Below are 22,014 nucleotides of genomic sequence, written 5' to 3' on the forward strand. Positions count from 1 at the left end.
GTTTGACAGGGATGTCATGTTTTTATTTTGCTATATGCAAATAAAATTGAGCATTGATTTATCTTGACTATTGTTTATTTCTTAAGTATTATAATGTTTTCGTGAAAGGAGGTTTCAAAGACTTAAATTAAGTAGACAGTAGTAGGTACTAGGGGTGTGCCATATCATATATCACGATATTATACTCTGAAATATCGTGCCACATCACTCACCCCTAATTATCACATCAGGGTACTCATTTTTTTGCTGTTTTAAGCAAAAGAAAAACGCACACATTTCTAATTTCCTATTAAATATCTACTAGAGACAGATTATATCTGTAAAGTGTCATTTATTTTACTTTAATACTGGATATATGGAGATATTTGGAGTGCATTATTATTATTAGTATCATGTAATTCTCAATTATTGACTTCTGTTATAAATCTGCTAAAATTATTGTTTTTTTTTATATCTTAAAGGTGTGCAATATCATATCGTATACAATAATAAAAAAGTTTTTTGTTTTTTTGTCATATCGCCAAGAGTATCGTTATCGCGATAATACCATGAAATATTGTGATATTATTTTAGGGCCATATCGTCCACCCCTAGTAGGTACGTATTTCCATTGCAGGGATTCTTAGCAGTTTTCTGAGGCCTTCTAAGTATTTATATCGATATCGGAATTATATCGTATCGACCGAAATTAAGGAATATATCGTGATATGAATTTTGGCCATATCGTCCAGCACTATCTAAATGACAGTATTTTTTTTGGAATTTATTTGGAAATGTTGTCCCTAATTTTTAGAATAAAACAATAATGTTTATTTTACTCAAACATAAACCTATAAATAGCATAATTAAGGAAACTGATTCAGAAACTGGAGTGGTTTCTTTTTTTTTTTCTAGAGCTGTAAGTGTCTCCAATAGCATCACGTAGGAAAGTGTCTGAAATCTGATTCATAATAATGCGATTTGACATGTGTACACAACACTGAAAAAAATAACTGAATCTGATTTCAGTCACTTTAGGGTAATATTAGTATTTTTAAGCATATGTTTCTTGTTACAGTTTTTTGCAGTTTTACTACAGGGAAAAAATGTTACACCTCTCAGGCAGTGGTCATTAATAATGCATTAATTAAGGTTTGTGTCTGTGGGTGTTCTCAAGCCTTTACAAATACAAACAACTTCTCTATCAAAGAGCTCATTAGTCATTTTAACATAAAAAAACATGAGGCTTCCATTAGCATTTATGAAACTAGAACAACTTTAAATTGAAAGAAATGTCATTTTTTCCTTATTCTTGGGTTGAATGCAGCAGAGGAAATGGTAAAATATTGTTTGTGCTTGGAGCAAATCAATTAACTTATCATTCTACCGCCCTGCTCTAGACCCTCCACATTTCAGTTCGATACCAGGTCCCAAAACAGAGGAAAAATGTTAACAGCCTGGGGGCTCTGAGGACTGTGTGGAAAAAGCACAGCTCTAAACCTCAATACGAAATTCTCCATCCAAAAATATAAACGTCTTCTTTTCATAATGCAGGGGAAGGTTAGGTTTGAATAGAGCTCCAAGGCTTTGACATTTTCTTACTTGTTGACTGGAGAATTAAGTGATTTTTGATGAGCAGCCTTACAGTGTGCCTCACTATAGTGTTAGCTCATTAAAAACAAACAATACCATATTTTGCAGCTTCTCAGACTGTAAGTAACCTTCAGGAACCATCAAAGACCTCTGTATTTCTATGTTAAAGCTGAATTAAGTGTGACTCATGCTTTGTGCAGACTAAAGGATGCATGCTGTAACCACTGCTGGAGATGCTTTTAACATCTCGGCTAGATCAGGTGTAAAATAGCTCACATCTCAGTTTTACACAACAAAAATAGATCAGTAGTATCTCAAGGCATTGAGGGCTATTGACTGCTTGAGTTCTGCAAGTCCCACAAGGAGCTGCAAAGTCCCACAGGCTGTCAAATAGGGCTGTTTTATAGGACTATTTTGGCAGTCTAATGATTAAATAATCTAATGATTATTTTTTTATTTAGTTAAAGATTATTTCTGCCACACCTTCAATCACTTTAAGATGCAAGAAACTGCTAAGCATAGGATTTAAATGCTGTTTGAAAGCAGTGTTAAACTCAGTGTTGTACAGGAGTTTCAGTTTAGTTCTCCATCACCAGGGCTGGAGTAGCATTAGCATTAGGGGCTAACCGCTCTCTCCCCATTCAGAGGTAAGTATTATCGGCCTGTAGCCTGCTGCTAACCCCGGCTGGCACTGCTGGAATAGCATTAGCATTAACCGCTAACCACGCTCGCCATTTCCCTGTTCAGAGGGGAGGATTATCAGCCTGTAGCCTGCTGCTAACCCCGACTAGCATTGCTGGAGCGGCTAGCGCTCCTAATGCTAATGCTCCACTCTTAGTGTTGGAGAAGTTCTGTAATCTTACTAATCTAAGCTTACTGTGAATAAATGAAAGCTCTTTACTCACCCAAATGAACAGTTTTCATGAGAAAAACCTGTGTAGATTTACATCCAGCGCTCACTTGATTTAAAAGGAAGTCTATTTTTATTACAGTTTTGTTTACTTAGCTTAGCTTTACTAAACTTAGTTAGCTATTCCCCCCCCCACCACCACCCAGCAGCAAGATCTGCTGTATTAGAAGTTCCTTACAGCGTCTCTTAAAATGCTCCTTATAATCCAGTGCGCCTTATGAATGAAAATAGATGTTCAGCGATAGTGCGCCTTTGAAAAATATGGTATGTGTACTGTTTTGTTTGGGCACTTTTGGAGACAAAGGCCAAGTTGAGACATTATTGAAGAGGAGACTACCCACTAACTGCAGTATGAATGGAAGTTCTCGTACCACTAATTATGTGGTCTTTTCGAGGTTAAAGTCCCACCCCTCAACACAAAATAGCCAATCAGCCTTCTGGTTCTGCAGAGAATGAATACTAGTTTCAGTTTTAGTACAGTATTTTAGTCTCTCCCCATTCAAACAGATGGAAGGCAGGTCTGGCTTGACTGGAAATAAGTGTTTTTCAATTTCGCTTTGCAAAGATGGCCATCGAGTGACCTGTCTGTCGAATGACCTGCAAAATTGAGAAACACAATTTCCTGCAAAAGTGACCTGCGAAACAATTTCCAGTCATGCCAGACCAGCCTTCCATCTGTTCACTCTCTGTACAACCAGCCAGCTGATTGGGCGTTTTTGTTGATGGGCGGGACTTTTATACTTGAACAGACGCCATGATTGGTGGTATAAGGACTTTGCATTGTGGTTCAGGGAATTTGTGTAGTGTGGTGCTTTTACAAACTAACAATTATTCAACACTGAAATTTGGAGTCAACAATCCCAATGGTCAAATTACATAAATGCAAGACACCAATCACCAAAGGTCAGCAATGCTAAAGCTCCACCCCCTCCCAGCCACCAAATCAGGAAACATAATAATATGAACCCATGAACCCTAGAGATGAAAGGTCAGCAGCACAAATATTCGTCATCCAAGTTGGAACATGTTCAGCAAGATAACTCTATGGCTCTATGGCCTGGATTCTGGTCCACAGGTTCTCCCAGAGAATCTGTACTACCCAAGGCTCAAAACAAGACGTTACACTCAGACACAGCAGCCAGATAAATGGTGACTATCGCCGCCAGTGACCTCTCTCTCCAAGGAGACCGAGTAAAGAGCCACTGGGCCGAGCCGCTCCACTGCAATATCGCTCAGTAAATACATGGTGTAAGGCCATTACATCCCTCACAGACCAGGAGCAGTGAGAAAAACAGCATTTCGATCGAGCTCACAGTCTCCGCCAGTTTTCGCATGATGTTTACAACTTCATATGCTGAAAACACGCTAAACGCCTCACACGCTCCCAGCACAACCAGCTCAGAACACACGTGCGCTGTATTATCTTTGTGGGTTGAGACTTGTATGTACTTGCAGCAAACACCCCTGACATCCCAGCTAAACGGCAAACCCAAAGAAGGAAAAAATAAGAACAAAAAAAGCAATTTCCTTTCTTTTCTAAAGGCAATCATTCAAAATCCTGACTCGGACAAGCTAAGTTTTTGGTCGAAGGGGAAATTGGCAGTGAGTGGTACACTCATATTGCTGAAGCTGCAAAAAACCTAAGGAGCTTTTTCTTTACTTTATCTTTAAAAAATAAATAAATAAATACATAACCCTGAAGTTTCAGAGATAATGTAGTCAGTCATTTTACATTTTGGTAAACAACACCTCAGGCTATTGTATTAGCCTAATTACCAGAAATGTGAATGTGTAATTAGGAGAATGTTTCAAAGTCAAGACATAGGACACAAAAAAACAAACAACACATTGGGGTAATACAAAAAAGACATCATTAAATAATTACACAAATAAGCAATGTAAACATTTTGAAAGTTAAATTTATATCAGCTCCTTAATATGAATGTATTTCATGTATGTAATCACAACTAACCTCTTAAAATATACAATCTTGCAAAGTGTAATATAGACTCTTATATAGCTGATGTAAAATGGGAAATATATATATATATATATATATATATATATATATATATATATATATATATATATATATAATTTTTTTTTTTTTTTTGACAAAAGGGCAAACAAAAGGAGAAGTATCAAACCAGTCCAGATTAAAAACCTGAGGAGCAAAATGAGATACACTGGCAAGAATAATAAAAAAAAGAGTCTTCAAAATAGAAGTGGAGAACATGACCAAAACAAGCAACCAAAACCAAAATTCAAACAATGCAAACAACAGACTGAGAAAGCAAGTAGAAATGAAAAAGTCATTTTAAACTAAGTTGGCAATACTTCGCAATGCCAATAACAATATATGTACATTGTTATACACATGAGGTGAATGAACAGCAATGTAATGATCTAGAGAACGGTCTGCGATTGGTAAACTGTGTTCACTTAATAGTGATATGATTTTAAAGGGAAGATCACAGATACAAAGATGGATGTCTTAAGTATCGATCACCCTCTCTCAAGAGGACATCACTCAGCCCAGTACAGTGAGTATCAGCAATGAAAGGAAACACTACCAACAACACTAAGCTCCACATTGCAGTTTTTTACTGGAATTCGTGGCTCTTACAGCTGTTACTCAAACAAAAAAAAAAGACAGTGCCAAACATACACAGAAGCCGTGCATGATGATGCATTATCCAGTATTGCCTGAAAAGATTAATATCCCCACCCTAGATCAATATTAATGTTTGACTGATATTTTTTAATCGATATCTGCGTTCAAAACACTGATCAGTTCATCTCTATTGGGTAATATACCCAGTATTAGAGCTTAGATTTTATGCCCGAACCCAGGCATGTTTTGCACTTTGGCTATATGCTTTAAATAAAAAAAAGTGTTTTATATTCTTAAACATTGTTAATTATATTAGAGTAGAAGGGGAGATCTGTTCTAAATAAACTCATTTTAAAATAATAAAAAATCTTAAATAATTGGTCTATGCTTCTTCAGTGTTGCAATGTTAGTTAGACATATTGATATTTTGACCCACCCCTTGTATCAAACCCACAACCCTGTGATCACCAACCCAGCACAGTTCCACTACAATAACACACAGCCACCACTGAAGAATAAGAAGCACAAGCGTCCCTCACGTCCTTCTAGGCACACGACTGGTGTCACCGTAGCTGATAAAGCACTGTAGCTTGCGTATAATAACTACAGTTTTCCCACCAGCACACACAAACACACACACACACACTGCACTTCTCCCTTCACTGCTCATTTAATAAGCTCTCTTCAGGCTTAGCACACAGATACGACACGAGCAGAGCCAGGAGAAATCCGTTTGAAATGAAAACAATAGCGAGATAAGGAGAGAATCTTGTTTGAATGCTTAAAATATGATTTTGCCTAGTAAAGAAATCTCACTACCGGGAGACAAATGACATTTTTCAGCAGAGCTGCAAGCTCCTATATGTGATATTCAATTTTCCTCCATAAATTATGCACAATCCATTTTATTTGTTTCCTTTTTGTGTAATAGTTTATAAACTTAACCAACTGCTGCTACAATGAGATGGTCTCAGTGAAACTCGCCAAGTAATAGGTGCACTTGGCCTGGTACCATGTTGTCTATTGCTTGTTGTTCTATGTTGCACCATGGTTCCAGAGGAACGTAATTTCATTACACTGTGTACCTGTACTCAGATGTAATGACAATAAAAGCCTCTTAACTTGACCATTGCTCCCTTATTTGGGTTTAATGCAGTGCATATAGTCAGGACACTTCACATGCTGGGTCACTACCAAAACTCTTTTTTATTTTTATTTTTTTTTTCATCCAGTGTCAGGGAAAAGCTCTGTTGTCTTGTTGTCTAAAGTATATTTTCTAAATGCTGCAATTAAATTTATATATACTACAAAGCTAGTGTATACAAAAAATAAAAGTCTATAACATAAAATTGTATTGTACAGCTCTGGAAAAAAAATAAGAGACCACTTCAGTTTCTAAATCAGTTTTTCTGATTTTGCTATATATAGGTATATATTTGTGTAAAATGAACATTGTTGTTTTATTCTATAAACTACAGACATTTTTCCCAAATTCCAAATAAAAATATTTATTTGCAGAAAATGAGAAATGGCTAAAATAACAAAAAAGATGCAGAGATTTCATAACTCACATGTTAATATTTATTAAGTTTTAAGAGTTCAGAAATCAACATTTGGGGGAATAACCCTGTTTTTTAATCAAATTTGTCAAGCATCTTGGCATGTTTTCCTCCACCAGTCTTACACACTGCTTTTGGATAGCTTTATGCCACCCCTGGTGCAAAAAATCTTGTAATCATCCATCTTCCTTTTGATTATATTCCAGAGGTTTTCAATTTGGTAAAACCAAAGACACTCATCATTTTTAGGTGGTCTCTTATTTTTTTCCAGAGCTGTATGAGGCTTCAAGCTCCAGTGTTTCAGTGCAGGGAACCATTCCTTTAAACCCTGTGGAAAGAGAAATCCAAGCAAATCACACATTTTTAGCTCCAGCTGGAGCTTCCTGCAATATCCTCGCTTTGTTAGGCAGGTCTGCACAGCTACACCCCCACCTCCTCACCCTATTCCCCTTCAATCTCAATTAAATTAATTATGCATGATCCATTTTATTTGTTTCCTTCTTGTGTAATAGTTTACAAACTTAACCAACTGCTGCATCTGTCTACAGTGAGATGGACTTAGCGAAACTCGCCAAATGTGATGTAGCAGCCAATGTGAAGTAGTAGGTGCACTTGGCCTGGCACCATTGCTCCCTGATTTGGGTTTATTGCAGTACATATGGTCAAAGCACTTCAAATGCAGGGTCACTACCAGCTCTCTCTTTTCTTTTTTTTCCTTTTTTTTTTGGTCCAGCGTCGGGGAAAAGCTCAGCTGTGGGCAGGGTGTACAGCACAGACATGCCTCTTCGAATAAAAACTCAGCGGGTGCTACCTGATTAAATAATTCAGTGAAAAAAGGCCACAAGTTAACTGAGGGAAAGAGGACACTAGACCTCGTGTACTGACAAATGGTACAGTATGACAGACACAAAAGACAATGGTCCAAAAATGATGAAAAACCTTACATAATATGCAAAATTATGCATACAACTAGAAACAAATTTGATCTACCATAAAATATAGCTAAAACTACATTTTTTTTTGTAGTGTGACTATAAGATTACAGCCTAGACTGCATTCTCAGGAGCTTATTGGTCACACACACACACACACACACTCATATATATGGAGACTGTCTTGTCCTTATCCATTTAGTCATCAAAATGTATTATACCAACAAAAACTAACATCAAACACCCACCATTTCAGAGCAATTTCTTTTTTATGCTCTACTCACAAATTACATAAATTGAGTAAAGCATTTAACATTACTTGCAATCACATTTGAATCAGTTCCAATCCAACCTCTTCACAAACTCTGTTTTCCAGATGAAAAATACAAGCTGTACAGGTCTAGAATAGTCACATTACCTGAGGTAACTTAGCCTTAGCGTCTGTTTGTTTACCAAAAGAGCTGCATCCATTTTTGGTGTAAATTTCAACTCACATGTGATCTACTGTGCCTTTTTGCAGCCTCAAAACAACTCCTGTTGCTGTTGTACGCATCTGCATTATAAACAATATTTAGCTAGTTTAATCTACCTTCTAAATGTCATTTTTTTCCCTCATCGTGTGTGTAGAGCTAGGAAGACTCTCTAGACTCTCAGCGTACGTTGGACCACCATGATCAGGAGATCACTGGTTCGACTCCTGGTGATGCACCTCACCGTCAGCTGCTGGAGTCCCGGAAAACAATTGACCATGTTCTCTATGGGTGGGTAGATGAGCTCTCTCCTCAAATCACTCCCAATGTGATATCAGTCAGCACAGGGGTCTGTTAGCTGATGTATTAGAGTCGAATCACTGCGCTTTTGTCTGAGCATGCTGTATACCAAGTTGAAAATACAAGCTGTACAGGGCTAGGATAGTTTTTAAAAAAGGTGGTGGCTGACATCACATGCTGTCAGACATTTTGGTAGTCGACTAATCTGATGATTATTTTTTCGATCAGTCGATTTGTCAAACCAATTTGTCCTCGATCACTAAAAACGATAGAAACAGCTGAACATGAGATTTAACAGACATTTGTCTAGATGTTGTTTGAATGTGTAAAGGTACTGAGTACATATGTAACCTGTTGTGTTTGGTGTGTTGATTATATCGACAAATTGTTGCAGCCCAAGTATCGAAGGAAGCATGCGCTAGTCTTCAGCCTGTTGGGACATTGATAGCGAAATTGGTTGGGATAATCAGAATAGATAAAAAGTGAAAACAAAAAAGAAAGAGAGACAAAAATCAAGTTTGGGCATTATTGCATGTCTTCACTTCTTGTAACCATTGCATCCAAATTTAAACTCCTCTGCAGAGTTTATAACTGCAATTTCATAAACGTCTAAAAAAATAACAGCAACAGTTTGGCAGCAGGTCAACAGCACAGTTCACGAAAATTGCAGTCCATCAAATACAAAGCTAGATGTCTGAAATTTCCCCACAGGAGCTACAAAGCCAGTGTACCCAAAAACAACAGAAATCTAAAGTATACACTTGTATTATATGAAGCTTCTAGCGCCAGTGTTTCAGTGCAGTGAACCATTCCTTTAAACCCTGTGGAAAGAGAAATCCGAGCAAATCCAACACATTTTTAGCTCCAGCTGGAGCTTCCTGCAATATCCTCGCTTTGTTAGGAGGGTCCGCACAGCTACACCCCCACCTCCCCACCCTATTCCTCTTCAAACCCAATTACATGCCACACTGGCAGGCTGCAGTGCAGCAGATCGGAAGGCTGGCATGCTGGGCACTAACAGCACTCAGGATTAGCACAGCATAGGGAGTCACACCGCTTCTCTACCAAACACAGTTTGTATAAATTGCAGAATCATTTCTGTATACACATACATATTGAGGTAAGGTTTGAAAATAACAGTCAAACTGTGTTCCAAAAAGCTTCATTCCTTCCCAAACCTCTCTACCTATGACCTAAACAGTTTAGTCCTGAATTGACCCGAAGCCCTACATCTTTCCCAAGTCATGCTTACATATGCACAAGTCAGAGATACAGTGGTTACTGTGGTATAACGATAAATTATGAATTATACAATTTTACTCACTGTTGGGGAAAACACTTAACTGTACTCCATGATTCATGAATTAAACCCCAAAGAAGACAGCTTTCAACATTTTACTGGCCAATCAATTCATCAAGCTTTAAGAGATGGTCATAACTAAAGCCCAATCCCTTTCCACCCCTTGATCCTACGACTTAACCGTACCCATCTGTTTTGTGCGCTCATGCACCTTGTTTGATCAAAGTAACCAAATTAATATTTTTCCTGTTTAAAAATAGTGCTGGGAGACTTTCAAGATTAATTTGGTTAATTGGAATTGCAGTTTTAATGCAATGTCACAATGGAGTAATCTAAAATATCTGAAAACGCTACTCATTTCTGAAGTGTTTATCCGTCTTACTTTGGTTACCGGCGCCTGCCACAGACCAACATGTGCATATTTTCTAACCATTCCACTCAGTCTGAGAAAAAAGTATCGAAAAAGGTTCAAGCACTTGCGCCTTAAAACAACCGGTGGGATAAAGTACGTATTTAGCCGCTCTCCGGTGCGAATCCGTGATTAATTGTGAAAAATAATAATAATTTCTCCTTCAAAGTGTCAACTGTGACTCGTTTAGGGCGTTATTTCTCTCTTTTTTTTGTCACAAACCCGCTTTCTGAAGTATAATCCAGAGTCCATCAGTGTGCAAGTAACCCCACAGGTAAACCTAGTTTTGAACCAATTTTTTGTCACTTGTAGTTTGATTTTTAGAAGGGGGGGAAAAATCGATTGAAATAGAAAATTGGATTTTTTTTGTGAAAACAAACAAACAAAAAAAAATCTAATTTTCGATTCTAATCTGCTATACACTGCTAAAGCTAGTTAAATCTGTATCGGGTGTGAGGTTACACTTAAAAACAAGGGGTTGTATGGGTACAAAAGAGAAATGGGATTGTCCTAAATTTCACTGCAGTCCGGCATAGTGGTTTAAACTTCAAAACACAGTAACGCTCAGCTCGGCTGCTCAGAGCAAGCCGGCACACTTTCAATTTATCTAGTTAGTCAGCTGGTTGCTGGTGATTAATTCTCTTGTAGCACAGCATGAGCTTTTGTATTTATGCAGGTTCCTTGTTGATGTGTTTGATTGCGCTGCATGATGCAGGCCTATTTTTGTGTCTGTGACAAATTTGGGAAATTTAGCATACGCTCCCTTCATTCAGAGTCAACAGACTGAAAGCTCAGATTTATGAAGCGTTTGGATCTGCTGTTACACCAACAAATCTAACTCTGTAAATGAATGAATAAAGAAATAAAGAAATAAATACGGCATGTTAATTATCTGCTTCCTGTCTAAACATACTCCCTGGTTAGGCCTTTAGTGTTTTTGTAAACACTATTCCTGTGGTGTAGGTTTTTGACAAAACTCCTGCATAGTCACAGCACACACACGCTTATACACCTGTGTTGATGTCCACTTGATACGTGTATTTATAAGAACGCTTCCATTGATAAACTGACGCAGAATCCCATTGATTTTTGAGGCTGCTGAAATAAATAAAATCACTGAAATGATTCATTGTAGACAAACAGCTGTTATGCTTCTATCTTATTTACAGTGTGTTGATCAGATCCAGCAAATGTGGCTTCTACAGCACAAACAGACAACTAGATACTATCCAAAACCATCAGAGAACCTTACATCAACATGCCAAAAATCACAACACAGGAAATAGGAAATCTGCACTTACAATACGGTTCGATATGCATGTAGGACTGCTTGAATTGAACATGGATGTCTTTGTATTACCAACACAAATTGCACGGTTAATCTAGGAATGTTTTCAACCTCACTCACCAGGTAGCAACTCACAGCATATACAGGTTTCCAAGCAGTCTCCTGAGATACATACTACTATTCCTTAAAGTTAGAATATTTGTCGAATTCCCGTTTTAAAGGAGATAAAGGCTAATAAAATCTGTATGTTAAAAAATGCACGCAGATGGTATTAGGCCAACTGTCATCATGAAGAGACAGAAGCTTTTGAGACGATCTATTCCTGATGCACTCACACTTTATAAGACTGTAATGGGCGATTATGTGCGGTAACGGTGCACCAATAAACCTAATGGGTTTGACCATGAAGCACTGACCTCGCGCTACGACTCTAGGCCTAACAATAACAATTACAGGATGCCAGATTCCATCTGCTGCAATCTGAAGATCTATATTGTGATGGTCAAACTAAAATATTAAAACATCTAACTTTACAACAGAAAAAAAAATCATATTCGAGAAAACAAGAGGAAAAAATACTTTTTTTAAGAAGCAAATCAGTCACATTGGAGCGTTTCTATTGGTCGGTTCACAGCATTGACAATTTGAAAAAGAACAACACATGCAAAGAGAAATACAAGGTTTTTGCATGACATCAACAATATATGCCCTGCCTTTCTATGCCATACAGAACATATTTCTTTTTTGTGCCCCTATAGATTCCATTCTCCTCCACAGCCCATGCTGAATGGCAGATCAGGTGTAGTGAATGATGGACTCGAGAGGATAGTATAACTGCCAGATCCATATGCCATGGGTCGATACAAACCACAATTCACCCGGAACACCACAAGATTCCACATCACCAGTATATGCCGGGCTTTGAGAAGATGAAGAGAATATGAATAATTCATATTTCCACGCTGAAGTGTGTCACATGTACTTACTAATGAAAATATACACACGGTGCAGGCCAGGGGAAAAAAAAAGAGCATCTGGAAGGTGGCAGCTGTCATAATTACTCTGAGATTATTTCCCCAATTAGGTATGAGATAATCCTTGCAATATGCTGGTAAAATCTAGGAGCCAACAGTGAATGAGGTCACCACCTCAGCAGTAGTAGTAGTAGTAACAGAGGTAGTAGTATTAGTAATGTGTGTAATGCTGCCCTGTTTATGTCTATTAAACCACTGCACACTCTACTACAGTCAACTACAGCCAGCCACCTACTTACTAGCCATTCACAAAGACACACAAACACACACACCCCAGCATGCTGTGTGTTATATGTTTGAACTGGTCATGCATGGCTGTGCTGGATTAGATTTCAGCCATGTGCACAATACCCAATGTCTGCGTTAACTACAAGTAAGACTGTCTGTCTGCTGCTCCTCTGGCGTTAAATAACAATGTCTATAGTTAGTATAGCGTAGCATAGCAAACCACAGACCATGCCCTGCAGCCATGCATAGTTTAGTGGAGTAGTAGCAGCACTGGCAGCAGTAGTGGGTGTGATAAGCAGGGCTGCGACTAATGATTATTTTTCTATTTGACTAATCTTAATCTATATTTTTTTTTTCTCTCTGATTAGTCAATTAGTCAAAGATTTCGCTGCATGCATATGGATTCTAGAAGTTTCCCTATCTGATTGGGACTTGTTTCTCAGGGGGTCCTGGGGTAATTTTCTCTTTTATGAGGAGTCCGCTTTGATTTTATTCCCTTCCGGAACAACCATGTATGCGTTTTTCTTAGACGTCCTCTGAGAAAATTACAAGCTGAATAACCTGTTGTTTTTCTCTGAACTACAGTAAAGTTAGAGTTTAATAAAATATTCTATTTGTCCACAGCGAGTGGAAATGGAGGAGCTACTGAACGCGATGTCATGTGACCGAGAAAGCCAAAAAACTCACTAGTCATTCTGCTTTTTCAATTGCAGAGTTTTATTACTGAGTAGAAATTGCAATATTTTTCACAGACGTCCCCCTGAGAAACTATTCCCGTCCGGATAGGGCTCATCACTTAAAAACAATTTTGCTCTTTAAATCAATGGCAGGCATTTAAATGTGCAATGTTCTGATATTTATTGAGACAATAGGTTGTGTTGCGGTATCTGTTGTGTCTGTCACTTTAGGTGACCATGCTGACAGAGCATGAAGTATCGAAGTGAATGATTATAATATGCATTAATCGTTACTGTCTAGTGCTGCTACTCGTGCACTGCTGGCTATTGCACTGGGGTCTGGAACTAATGCCACTACTGCTCCGTGTTTTGACCTAGACAGACACTGGTGGGGCAAGTTTCTAAAGGAGGGTGGGCGGTCTGTCTGTCATTTTTGCATGTTATTGTGTTTGTTCTGTCTGGTAATGCATGCTCTGAAGCTGCACGAAAGATCTAGTTAACCTAGGTTAGCTAAATAAACGAGTAGCGCTGCTGGACTGCACGCGCGCTCTGCATGCATGTGCTATTTTATGCATAGGCTGCATGTCTAGCATGTGCAAGCTAGCTAGCATGGTCGCGTGTTTGCTTGCATGAATGCATGCATGCATGCATGTATGAGAGAATAAATGCATTTATGCATGCATGCGAGAATGGGACCACCTAGCTTTAGCTAGGTTAGTTAACGTTACATACTACGCTCGCGACAGGTGAGTAAGTGACTGAGTGAATGAATAAGAGAACAAGCGGCCAGGCTATCCAGGGTTAGCTCATAGTAATAACAGGACGGCGATTCGAGACAGCACAGAAATATGAACAAGTGCACGTGAGCAGTGTAGACAGGTTGGTAGGCTACTATAGCTAGCTGTAGGTAGGTGGGTGGGTGTAGTAAGAGCACGAAGAGCACGAGCACGCGCTTGACAGCACAAAACTGGCAGCAAACTGCGAGTAAAGTTGACACAATAGCGTGTTGACCGGCTAAAAAGGCATAATAAGGCAGCCCGGCGACCGCTTCGCCCTCCGCCTCGAGCCCTCCAGCTCCCCCGCGAGCGCTTAAAGCCCCGCGCACAACTTTCCCTCCCCGCGAGCAGGCGCTCGGCAGCACCAGCATGGTGGAGAAACGATGGAGTAAGGAAAAGCCCCAGCGCTCCCTACCTCCTTCTTGGTCGGCTTGTAGACAAGCGGGGATGTTCTTCTTCCAGCCCGGCATGTTTCACAGCGTTCTCACGAGCTCTCACAGCGGCTTTCCGAGGTATAAAAACACACAAAGCTCAGGCGCGCTTCAGCCCCACCGAGGCTTCCATGTCGCTCGCGTTCATATCTGTCCCCCTCCACCACCACCCGTCAACCGTTGTGTCTTCCTTTTTCAGCGCTCACTGCTGCTGCTGTAACACAACGCCGCCGTGCCTCCCTCCCTCTTTCCCTCTCTCTCTCACTCACTCTCTCTCCTTTAGTGTCTCTCTCTCCTTTAGTCTCTCTCTCTCTCTCTCTCTCTCTCCCAGAGCACAGGGAGCAGTGAAGGTGGCAGCAACTACAGCCACACACACACTCATATATACACACACTCATATATACACACACCCTCATACACACACACACAGTGGAGACCTTGCCACTGTCGTGCAACTGCGCTTACTAGAGGTGGCCATTATGACGTTCCCGCGATGCTTACATTACGTCATAACACTACACGCTTCTCTCTATCTTGTCACAGCGATCATATCATGAATATATCATCATCATCATTATCAGTGTCTATCAAAGGTGTCAAGTAACGAAGAACAAATACTTTTCCCCTTACTTAGCAGACGTATGTAGTCTAGTACGAAGATGATCCGTGCAAAGACTCAAGAGAACTCGAGACAGATGTTCCAACTAAGCTTATTTAATATATTTACATTCTACTAAAATACATAATTCATTTTCAATGGGCATATATGCAGCTAAAACAGTCAGGCAGCCTAGAGCATCCCAAATTTATAGTCATTATGGCTTTTAGAACAATGTGTTTTAAGTAGTTTTAAAACCAGCACTTTTACACTTTTGCTTGAGTAAAAAGCTAATATTTGAAATGCTAGTATCTATACTTCTATCTGAGTAATGTGTGAATACTTTTGACACTTTTGATGTCTACCTAAAGGTTACTCAAAACTGTAGCTCAAGATCTACAATCTACAAAAGTGGGTATATATGCTCTAAGGCATATAAAAGCTCACCTAAAACACCCTGATAGCAAAGAACACTGAATATATATGAATAACTTTTAGAAAAAAAAAACAATTAACAAACTTCCTTTTAACATTTCCTTTTCTAGTTATTGGTTAGTGTTTAAATTCTGACATTGTTAAATTATATGTTTATTTATCTGCACGTCTGGACACTAGCCACCTTACTAGTTAAATACCTACATATGCACATGTTTATTGGGTATGCTCATTTTCTGCTGATACCTGCACCTCTTGCAGATTGTTTTATTCATCATAGCACTGCCTTGCCTTTATCTATTAGATCCTAATGCATATTTGTACATATTTCTATTTATGGTCTATGGTGGAATGTAGATCTATTGAGGCAATGTTCATTTAAAGGCTTTGAATGGTTGGGGTTCTTTATATCACGGGGTCATATAAAGTTCAAATGTTTTTTGCTGAGTCTCATCGTGACCATTTGCAGAACAGCTAACTTGCTTACAATAAAAAAGCGCTCTGAGACACTTGTTCTGGGAGAAGTGTGTGGGTCTACCCTGACTCTGGTCTTTACTGTGGAACTGGTTGCAAATTTGACAACATGGCAGACAATTTGGTTCCATTTCATTACTTTAGAATAGAATGGACTCACAGCGTCCATGTTTTAAACATAATGTTGATAATGTCATGATGTACCGGCATGAGTGAATCAGATACAGCAGTGCTGCTGGAGTTTTTGAACACTGTGTCGACTCTATGAGACACTCCTACCCAGGCGCAGCACCTTGAAATAAAGTAATCTCAGTGAAGCTAACAGAAGCTTTGAATCTGTTGCTGCACTGTTTGGGGTGGTCACCTTCTAGTTCTTTATCAGTGGTCTCAGGACGCTGAACACAGGACGCTGTTGGTGAACTATTCTCAGTACAGCATTTAAAAACTCCAATACCACTTCTGTGTCTAAGCACATAATCTAAAAGGAAGTGAATATAGATGGAAAATAAAATTTGATACTTGTGTTTAATTAAGATTTAATAGTCAGATCTGCTTGCTTTAGCACAAAATGGCCTTATAACTTACACATGAAGTTCTTTAAGCCTGATTAATAGTGGCCTCTGTGAATAATATCTAATGCTGATTAATGGTGCCCTGCTGTCTGAGAGAGATCAAGATTTATTGGCAGCTGACTGTGATGGATAATCTCAAAATGCACATGCTTATACATGATATATTCCGGAGATTTATTAGTTTGACAAGATCATGTCTTTGTAGTGTAAAAAGCGGCATTATAAAATGAATGTATTGTAATAGCATCTACTATAATAATTTTAATTTTTAATAAAATTTTTTTACAAAAAACAAGTCTCCTTATTTGCAGCCTTTAGTGCACTGGGAAGACTTTACACTTGCTTGATGTTTAGAAGGTTTCTGTGGTGATTTGATTGCATTTAGCTACAAGAGCATGAGTGAGATAAAGCTACTGATGCTGGATAATTAGTTCTGGATCCGAAACTACCTCCAACTAATCTCAGATGTACTCAGAACGTCTCTAAGAAATGTTGTTCCACTGCTACACAGTCTAGTGCTGTTTTTTTTATACTCCTCTAGCTAATGTACTAATGTTTTTGTAATTTGGCAAAATGATTTTAGGCCTGGGCCCTGAATGAGAAGAGGGTGCAATAATTAGAAGGGATGTCTACTTTTGAACATATCATTTCAGCAAGTGACTGAGGAATGTGCTGGCTGTTTCAACCAAGCTTTTTGTGCATTTGTGCCTTTGTTAACAATTCTGTTGTAAGCAGTTTTAAAATATAACTTTTAAGACGCTTTTAGGCTGAATGCGGTAGCTGCAATGCTGTACGCTGACCCCACCATTAGGATTAGTTGTTTCTCCAGTGGGAGTGAAGTTTGGAAATGGCAGTGGAGCAGTGCGGAAAGCGGTGCAGTGCTTACTGCAGTTCAACATGGTTCAACTTTGACCTTGTGGCAAGTGGTACTTAGGCAGAAAATGTGGGATGTGAACTCACAAAACCAAGAAAAAAACTGTGGTCCAACCAACAAAAAACGGATGAGCGACTAATATTAATGATTAATGAATATCCTGAGCTGTACAACATTTTCCTACAATACACTCATATACTGTAGAGATAACAGGAAGAAGACCAGAATCAGAGCTTTATTCTGACATTGGGAGACAAATCATGGTCTTCAGAGGCAGTAGCTGACTTAAAACTCCAAAACACTGGTTGTTGCAGAGGTGACGTGTTTTAGCAAACACATCTATTCGCCAGCACAATGCAACCACAACTAGCCAGCATCCAGCAGAGCATTGAGCAAAGTGGATAGCAACATGGGATACTGCTGGTAATGTGAAAGTGCCTTTAGGGTGGTATAAATGGGCATTAGCATTGCTACCGTTCCATTTGCATTGCCACCGCTCTGGCTGCTGGCCTTACTTGGCACTGCTTCTGTAGCATTAGCGTCACCCACTATTACTACTGCAGCATTAGCATTGCAAACGCACCAGTTGCTGGCCTTGCCCAGCTACACTATACTGCTGTTAGTCACAGTGCTTATTCATTAAGACCATTTACATTAAATTTTTTTTTTCTCAATTTATGACCTACATCTTGAGACTACTGGAGAAATACCCTTTAAAAAAAAAAGAGCATCCCTTTTGCTAAAATGTCGTTACCGATTCTATGCAGTCAATAGCAGCATGGCCAAATGGGCTTGCCTATTTTTTCTTGTTGTGAAAATAAATATAAATACAGAGGTAATCCTTGGATTTTCCAGGAATTTAACCAGATGTTTTGAAAAAAAAAAAAAAGAACTAGTCTGGTTCTTCTTCTCAATCCTATTTTTTTTTTTTTTTTAATCTAAAGAAGGATATCTCCCAAGATACTCTTCCCACTGAGATAGGCCAGCCACATAAAGAAATGTCACTGACTGGAGGGAGTGTATATCAGTAGCCATTGTTGTACATCCCCGGCCTACTTTTACCACTAGTGTCTTGCCCCTTTATCCCTTCTCCCCACGTGTCCTCACTCTATCTATCCACTCAGGAGCCCTGGCAGCTTTACACTGGCTGGAGCATACGCTGCAGGGCAAAGCCAGGCCGTAATGAGTGACGCTGGGCAGAGGAGGAGAGGCAGGGCCCAGTCCCAGTCTGACACCCATTCCTTCATCTATCCATCCATCCATTCACCCCTGAGGCAACATCCAGAATCACGCAATGTAGGATGCAAGAGAGAAAATGTGAAGGGGCATGACTGCTTGCTTAAAGAAACCGGATGGCCTTTCTCAGTGGTTCCAAAGGGCAGTTCACCACTGCCAAACACAGCCAATTTTACTTAAAGCCAGGTTTGAGTCAAGCTTTTGAGCTTGTTATCTTCTGTCCAATTACAATAAAGAAGTTTTATGCACTAGAAATAGTAAATCTACTCACGCTTAGGCTGATTAAGGACTCGGTCAAGTCTGTGTGGTCTTGGGTTGTTTTATCATCAGAGATAAGAAATTTTGTTCCGCCCTGGAAACTGTAGAATCAATGACTGTAGAAAAACATGTATGTTGTGGTCCCATTCCCTTATCATCCTAAGAGTCTAACAGAGGAGTCAGACTCACCCACTTATTTGGTAGACTCGCCCTCTCTTCCAGAACAAGCTTCTCAGACTGCCTTCATTGATTAATTTTATCTACTGTTTTCATTTTATGTGCATAAATTTCCCTGCCACTGTCCTAATCTTGGCTGGAAAAATGGGAAAAAGTGTAAAGATCTTAGACACTCTGACAGAAGCTTAATTGCGTAATTTTAAAAGTAGCCCAAAAAAGCACCCCACCACCCCTGAATTTTCACCCGTGACTGGATCTTCAAACACGCTCAATTTGGCAGGAAAACCGCAAACCTGGCAACTCTGGTCTCAATGGATTAGAGCTGATTTTGGTGACACAAGGGGTGCACACTCAACATTACATAAGTCGTTTTAATGTAATGTCAAATATATATGTATACAGTCAGTTTAAATTGGATAGATTACATAGATTCCTATGTTATATTTGTTTGAATGATACTATACCACCTGTTAGGCTATACAACACAGACCTGAATCTTCTCAAATTCAAAAAATATAATCATCAGTAGTAGATACTGAAGACAGCAGACAAAACAACTCATAATGTTGTTTCCACAGACGCATTAATGTGTTCCATTTGCACCCTGTTTTTCCTGACACCACATTCTCTTATTTTGCATGATGACGGGTAAACATTTCAAGCTGCTCTATCACTCTGATGGCCTCCTGAAATTTCCACTTGCATGCAGCTCGGTATGTTGAAACGCTGTGGAGCACAGAGGTGAATGCAGCAGAGAAAATGGTTTTGTTATTGAAGCATGACTTGGCGCCAGAAAAACATGTGCCCTCAAGTCCATTTGTCAAAAAGTGAGGAGACGCAAATGGTAGCACCTTCTATTCCTCCTTACTAGCCAGCCATCATCGTGCCATACGGATGGGGGAAAGCTGAAATGCTGGCGGAATGATTCAGCCAGTCAGTGGAATTAATGTTGTTGTGTGTATTTAGTTTTTCACACACTGTCTGTTTACTGTTGTAAATAGGAATTATCAGAACAATTAGCAAACAATTAGCAGCTCATTAGTATACTGAGAATTGGACAGACTCTGAAAATGCTTTTTTCGAGTTTATAATCCAACTTAAAAGACGATTTAATGACCCTTGTTAAAGGCCTACTATTAGAGAAAGTTCAAGTCTTAAAAGTTGCATAAAAGCATTTCAGAATGTGTTTTTTTTTTCATCACAGGACAGGATGTTGCCATGGACGATTTTCTTTTTCGTTGGCGAGCATTTACCTTCCAGATAATTGAACTTGTCATCTAGCTTGTGCGTGAGGCACTCTCGCTGGAACTGCACGGGCAGATAGTGAGGCAATTATTGTCACTATTTGATTGATATTAATGCAAACTTGTTGTTTCCTGGAAACCCTCATGCAATAAATCATCAAGGCAACATTTTTGCGGCTGCTGTCTCAGCCGTGAAAAGGGAGAGTGTGAACAAAAGCAGAGATGATGACAGAGTTGCCTCTGTAATATTTGTCCGGTTTTTAATTCTACCACTTTTTGAATTGCTATCTGGGACTGCAGAGGTGAATTCTGCAGATTTGAGGCCTAGTTGTTGTGTCAAACATGCAGCATTAAAGAGATTTACATTAGTGAGAACTGGCCATAAGTAAACTGAATGAGAGAAATGACACAATAAAATGAGATGTACTGTAAATTAACCTCTTTATAGGAGAACTCTGGTGTAAAATGGACTTTTGGTGTAGTAAAACATAGGAAAAAGAATTTACCTTTGATGAATAGCACACCACCGTTCTCCCACAACATTCCGAGATCCAGAAATGTTAACAGTTTGTCCAAACACCCTTCAGACTGGGTTACAGGGGGCAAAATTTGCCCTGAAAAAATTGCTTGTTCCACCGTTATCCAGCTCAAAGTAGCTTCACACATCCTTGCTAGAATCCGGAAAGCCTTGACATTTAAAATGAGGCATTAATAACTTAAAAAGTGCACAAGAAGCTTATTAAAAACCTCTGTTTACATCTCATATTGCCTTATTCAGCTCCGAGTGCCGCCATTACTCCTGGCGTCGGCTGCTGCGCTATGTGGAGTCTATGTAGAGATGTCAGGGCTTCCCAGATTCTAGCAAAGAAGTGTGGAGCTATTTTGATCCTGGATAACGGTGGAAAAAACGATTTATCTGTGCAAATTATTAAATTATACCCTGTGTAACCCAGTCCTAAGGGTGTTTGGACAAACTGTTAACATTTATGGATCTTGGAACGCTGTGGGAGAACAGAGGTGTGGTATTCATCAAGGGTACGTACTTGTTATCATATTTTACTATACCAAAAGTCCATTTTTCACCAAAGTTCTCCTTTAAGACGTGGGTTTATAGTGGGTCTTTTTGCTCATGCAGTTCCTGTATCTTTTCTTAAAAATAATCGGGAAGAAATGATGTTGGCATCTTGTTTCAGCAGCAGTGTCTTCTGGCATGCCATTACATTAAAGTGCTTTACGTAAGTGAATAATCAGGTGACCAGGATGATGGTATTCTCGTCTGTCAACTGTCAGCGCTAATAACAGTCTTTCTGCCGAGTCTGATTCACGATTCTGACCTTTCAGAAAGGAGATCACAGCTAAGTAGGCCCTGCCAGTGCACCATGCAGAGCCCTCAATCCCCTGTGCTGTTTCTGCTTAGCATCACAGTAAATACTGGGTAGCAAATCACTCGGGAACTGAAAGTTATATTACACTGCATTTATGCTGTTTGGCAGAGAAACTTATATAGAGAGGTTTACAATTATATCATGTTAAAGGAGTGGTAAATGCACTGTTAGGACTCCAAAACCCAATGTGCTGTAATTATTTACATTACAAGTATTGAAATAACTCTGCTAAAGCATGAGTAAACTGATATATTACTGTGC

The 22,014-nt window shown here is 39.2% G+C and overlaps 1 protein-coding gene across 2 annotated transcripts in view; it reads right to left on the reverse strand.

The window, feature by feature from the left end:
* The window catches only part of grip1 (glutamate receptor interacting protein 1), a 554,262-nt gene extending 539,532 nt beyond the window's left edge, over positions 1 to 14,730 (reverse strand). For both annotated transcript variants that reach the window (XM_049473333.1, XM_049473330.1), the window contains exon 1: positions 14,485 to 14,730. In XM_049473333.1, the coding sequence (XP_049329290.1) occupies positions 14,485 to 14,539 (55 nt within the window). In that variant the 5' untranslated portion in view covers positions 14,540 to 14,730. The remainder of the gene's footprint in view (positions 1 to 14,484) is intronic.
* Between the last annotated feature and the right edge of the window lie 7,284 nt (positions 14,731 to 22,014).

This window comes from Astyanax mexicanus, chromosome 2 (assembly GCF_023375975.1).
Source record: "Astyanax mexicanus isolate ESR-SI-001 chromosome 2, AstMex3_surface, whole genome shotgun sequence".
In the NCBI taxonomy this organism is placed as follows: Eukaryota; Metazoa; Chordata; class Actinopteri; order Characiformes; family Acestrorhamphidae; genus Astyanax; species Astyanax mexicanus.